Source organism: Triplophysa dalaica, chromosome 7, assembly GCF_015846415.1.
Source record: "Triplophysa dalaica isolate WHDGS20190420 chromosome 7, ASM1584641v1, whole genome shotgun sequence".
NCBI classification, from domain to species: domain Eukaryota; kingdom Metazoa; phylum Chordata; class Actinopteri; order Cypriniformes; family Nemacheilidae; genus Triplophysa; species Triplophysa dalaica.
Genome location: NC_079548.1, coordinates 6,530,744 through 6,535,260, shown reverse-complemented (window position 1 = coordinate 6,535,260; position 4,517 = coordinate 6,530,744). Strand labels below are relative to the sequence as shown.

The following is a 4,517-nucleotide window of genomic DNA, read 5'->3' as shown; positions in this document are numbered from 1 at the left end:
TAAAAAATTGTGCAAATATAAGAAAAAGCCTACACGCTCAAAAAATGAATAGCAAGGAAGTGATGCGCCGTTTAAAGCTGAAATGAAATTGTCTCGCGAAAGCATCATATTTTATTAATTCGGTTCGTACGTTAAATGGTCAGTTTGGGCCCGTAATAAATGTAACCCCTTTGTATTAACCCCGTTTTGGCGTATTGATAAACATGGTTAATTTCCTTGTGGCAGCAGACTAGAGCAATGAACGCCACAATCAAATAAGTCTATTTCAATAACCAAATGGCAAAATCCACACACAGAGGCAATTTGAGACAAAACATGAGTTCTTTTGTATGTGTATTGCACAGCCCCCATGGTAATCCAGTCTATAAACCTGAGTCCATTAACAAAGACCACGAACAATGGCGAAGCGTGTCACATTATAGAGAGACGTCCTGTATTGCGGAGGACGGCTCTTTTGCGCTTTTGTAAGGCGGAATACCGTGCATTTTCTGTCTAAATGATGTTCATGTTCACAGATTACATTGCATGTTTTAAAATGTGGCAAAATATTGCGGCATTGCTTTTTTCATGTATATCTTTACGTTGTCCAAGCACCACTGCGGGGCAGGATTTCAGCCACGTTTGACGTGTCAGCAATCCTACATTTATTGAAAACAACCCACATTAATAAGCAAGACAATAAACACATTGCTCTTATTGTCCACTTGGGTAATTTTATCCACATCTCAAAACGGTACGACTCATTTTCATATCCATTGGATCCATTGTGATTGGGTTCCGTTAATCATGTTTTTCCTTTTCATTCATTTTGATCGTATTTATTAAATATTTAACATATTTTATATTCGACGCGAATCGTTCCAAGTATGCAAGCCTGAAAGTCTCGTTGATGCCGTTAATAGCCTGTATACCTTATGAATATATATATATATATATATATATATATTCTAATTAATATGAAGAATGTAAAGGTTGGATAATTGTTACAAGCCTATAGACAATTAGCCTATTTTAGTGCATCTTGTGAAGAATTTGCCATTATAGGCTACCATAATTCTTAATACCATGCATAGATTTTTATAATTTCTATTTATTTTATTTATATCTATACTGTTTCTTCTTTATTCTTTATTGCTTAAATGTATTTTCTGTTAAGTTGCTATACAACAATACAAAACTGTGAAATGAGCTATAGAAATATAGAAACTATGGAAGTAGGCCTATAGATATATAAAACTTGTGTATGTATATCATATAAATTGTTTTGTGTATTTTTTTATTACATTTGTATCTTTCGTCTGGATCAGTATGTTAAATAATGGTGTGAGGTTGTTCTTGATTCTTGACTGTGATATAGATAAAGACATAAGCAACTACACCTAGGAGGCAGCATGGCTAAATTTCACAATCCCTTAATAAGTCTTAGTAGTCATTTCCAGTCCTGTGGGACCACAACACATACCAACATATGCATCAAGAGGTTGTTACCTATGAGGAAAAACATTGAAATTGGTCAAATGTTTAAGATCACTGCAGTTTTTTAGTCTCTGTATGCAGGGCTTGAAAAGAATGAAAACGAAAATGACCGTTTTACAGAATCATTGCAAAACATATTTTATTTTTTATTGTTGAGGAGATTTCAAATGGATTTAAGAAGCACTTTCAATTCAATGTTTCCTGTGTATAAAATGACATGCATATAAAATACCCCTGATATTGACAGCATTATGGTGTAATCTGTATAGGCATCTCAGGGGGCAGCTTCATTGCATTGACAGTAAAATTGACTTTAGACTACAATACATAACCTATAAGCATCAATCCTACACGCTCATTTATAGAATATACATGAAACGTTATGATTATCTATGACTGTAGTCAGACTGCAGTCATAAAATGTTCCGCATGAAGGTTAGATGTCGCCTTTATTGATCTACAAAAGATATCCAGGAGATTATAAAGTGCAACTCAAACATCTTAAGGGTAGAGCACATGAAACAATCCAGTTGTTTATCTCGCATTGCACAAGACCTCACAGGTCGACAACATCAGAAAATCCAGTCAAGTAAAATATTTCATAATCCAAAAGCAATGCAAGATCTGTTAGACAAATTTCCAAAAATACTTTTTAGGTACATTCATTTACATTAATGATCACAGGGCAGTTTAAGATTTAGGTCTCTTAAATCGCTAACCATTTTGTGGTTACAGGTGACGACGGAATTGTTTCAAATTCATAATGTGCATTTAACTCATTCTACCCAACAATCGTATTCGTGGACATAGAAAAGAGTGGGTAAGTGCATTTAACATTAAGATTCAGTTCCTCAATTTCACTAGTGTGCTCTATGCATTAGCCAGATGTTTTAGATAGAAACAAATTCATAACAACTTGAAGCATTTTGCACACTTTCGTACACTACAGGGGTTTATTTCTTTGCCGAATTAAGAAACATCAGCACATTGCCAATAATCTAAATTGTATGCATTACAAAACACATAATTAACAACCAAACAAACAAACCCTACATTCATAGAATTAGTTTGTTAATATGTACATTATATGTTTTATTTGTTAAATAAACATGTAAATATATCTTATGGAATGACCATGATGCATTAGTGCATCTCCAAATGAATCCAGTAGGTTCATTCCATGAACCAATAAGAATCCACTTGCTCTTACTCCCCGGGGACATATTCCTTAAAGGTCACGGTTAAACAATTTGTGGTGATATCTGTAATGATAACATTCCCCACAAAGGGTTCAAAACTGTTGTCCTCTTTTTCAGGTCTTTCAGTAGCTTTCTCGGCAGCACACTGAACTGTGGGTAACTGTTTTGGAGTTCTTGTCGGACCACAACTTAAGTCAATGGGCTCTTCCAGGATGGCTTCGGTGAAATCGCAACTGTAAGCTTGGCTGGTTTGGGAACCGCTGTAATGCAAGTTGATGGGTTCTCTTTGAGGCGAAGAGAGAAACGTATTTGGAGCACTGATGCTTCTGTAGTTGAAGAACTGCTTGTGATCTCTCACGTCCACACCGGGCTCCGAAAGGTTCCTCTTTAGGTGATTGACTTTGGTGTCTATGTGGGATGGGGCTTTATCCGCCATCATGGGCGATGAGTTTGGATGCAGTGTTTGAAAATTGCGTATTGCCATCGGATTGACTACTTTTTGTCCAGAGTCAACAGGCTTGGCTTTTGAAAGTTCGTCCTTGTTGTGGGACTTTTCAGCAGAAGAAGAAACTTTGCTGATACTTTCAACACGATCGCTCTTTTGGCCCTCTCCTTGATCTGATGTTTCACCATCAGACGGATTGTCTGTCCTGGTAGAGTCCTCATGGCACTGTGCTGTTTCCATGGCGGAAGTCGCCCTGTTTTTAACTTTAGAGGAATCCATGTATTTGCTCATCACGATGACGATTCGACCATTTTTGTTTTTATTCTTGATGATTTTCATCTTACTGCTGATGCCATTAGGAAGCGCTTTCGAACTGGTCTTGAGTGTCTGCTCTGCCTTGTTAGTGTTATTCGGCAGTCCCTTAAGCTCAACGGACAGATTTTTCACTTTGCTCAGGCAGCCTGTGTCTTTGTTCCGTATCCACTTCTGTTGTAGGGCCGGAGGGAGGTTCCACCCTTTGTTGGAAGGGTCTTGACCCTTGGCCTCTATGGGTCCCGTGAACGGTGCGTCGTACATTTTCGGGTCTGGCTGGTAATGATGATGTTTTTTGCTGTTGAGCTGATAGAATTGTTTCTTTTTCCTACTGACGTGCCGTTCTGTTGGGACGTCCTTGCAGCTGGGTTGGTACTGATGGTGTTTTTTACTGTTGAGCTGGTAGTGCTGTGGCCGCGATCGCTGGATCTGGAGCAGGTCCGTCTTGGGATGGTTCTCCTCGTCCAGCGACATGTCCTGAAGACCACCCAGTATGCTGGATCGGCGGGCAAACGCCGGAAGCTGAAAAAAGAGGAGCACGAACATGAACATCTTGCATGAACTGAAAGCTCAGTTCAGTATTTACAGCTTGAGCTTGTCAGTTAGACACGGTATGATTTTCTTTTCCTGTTGTTCCTGTTGATCCAGTAACTCGATTGACTCAAGTGCACTGTGGTAGAAACGCCAAGATTTTGTGTGTTGATATTGAAGTCAAAATAGTATAATCAAACAGGGAGGGTTCATAGATGAATGGTCTGTGACACCAGCATTAGTTATAATAAACCTCTGTACGTAAAGCTGCATGCAGACAGAAAGGAGCCACTGGTGCACATAATTATTGATTCACAATAAAACAGAAATAGTCCCATGCACACACACTGGAAAAGAATAACTTTGGTTGCGAATATGGGAAAATATTAACTACTGATTGCCAGACAAAAAACAAAGTAAGCCCGTGCAAGCAAACGTTTACGTACCTGGACGAGGAGGTGCTTGGGTTTGGGTCCTCTTTTGCGATAGCCCACTAACTGCTCTTGTCTCTCTCTGGAGAAAAGTGCAATATTTATTTAAAAAAAATAGTTTAC

At 38.5% G+C, this 4,517-nt stretch overlaps 1 protein-coding gene across 1 annotated transcript in view; it reads right to left on the bottom strand.

The window, feature by feature from the left end:
- Positions 1–1,609: 1,609 nt before the first annotated feature.
- cbx4 (chromobox homolog 4 (Pc class homolog, Drosophila)) overlaps positions 1,610–4,517 on the bottom strand; it is a 4,541-nt gene continuing 1,633 nt past the window's right edge. Inside the window, exons 4-5 of the mRNA XM_056753386.1 lie at positions 4,410–4,476; positions 1,610–3,954 (exon numbers count right to left, since the gene is read on the bottom strand). Of these exons, the coding sequence (XP_056609364.1) occupies positions 2,683–3,954; positions 4,410–4,476 (1,339 nt within the window). The 3' untranslated portion in view covers positions 1,610–2,682. The remainder of the gene's footprint in view (positions 3,955–4,409; positions 4,477–4,517) is intronic.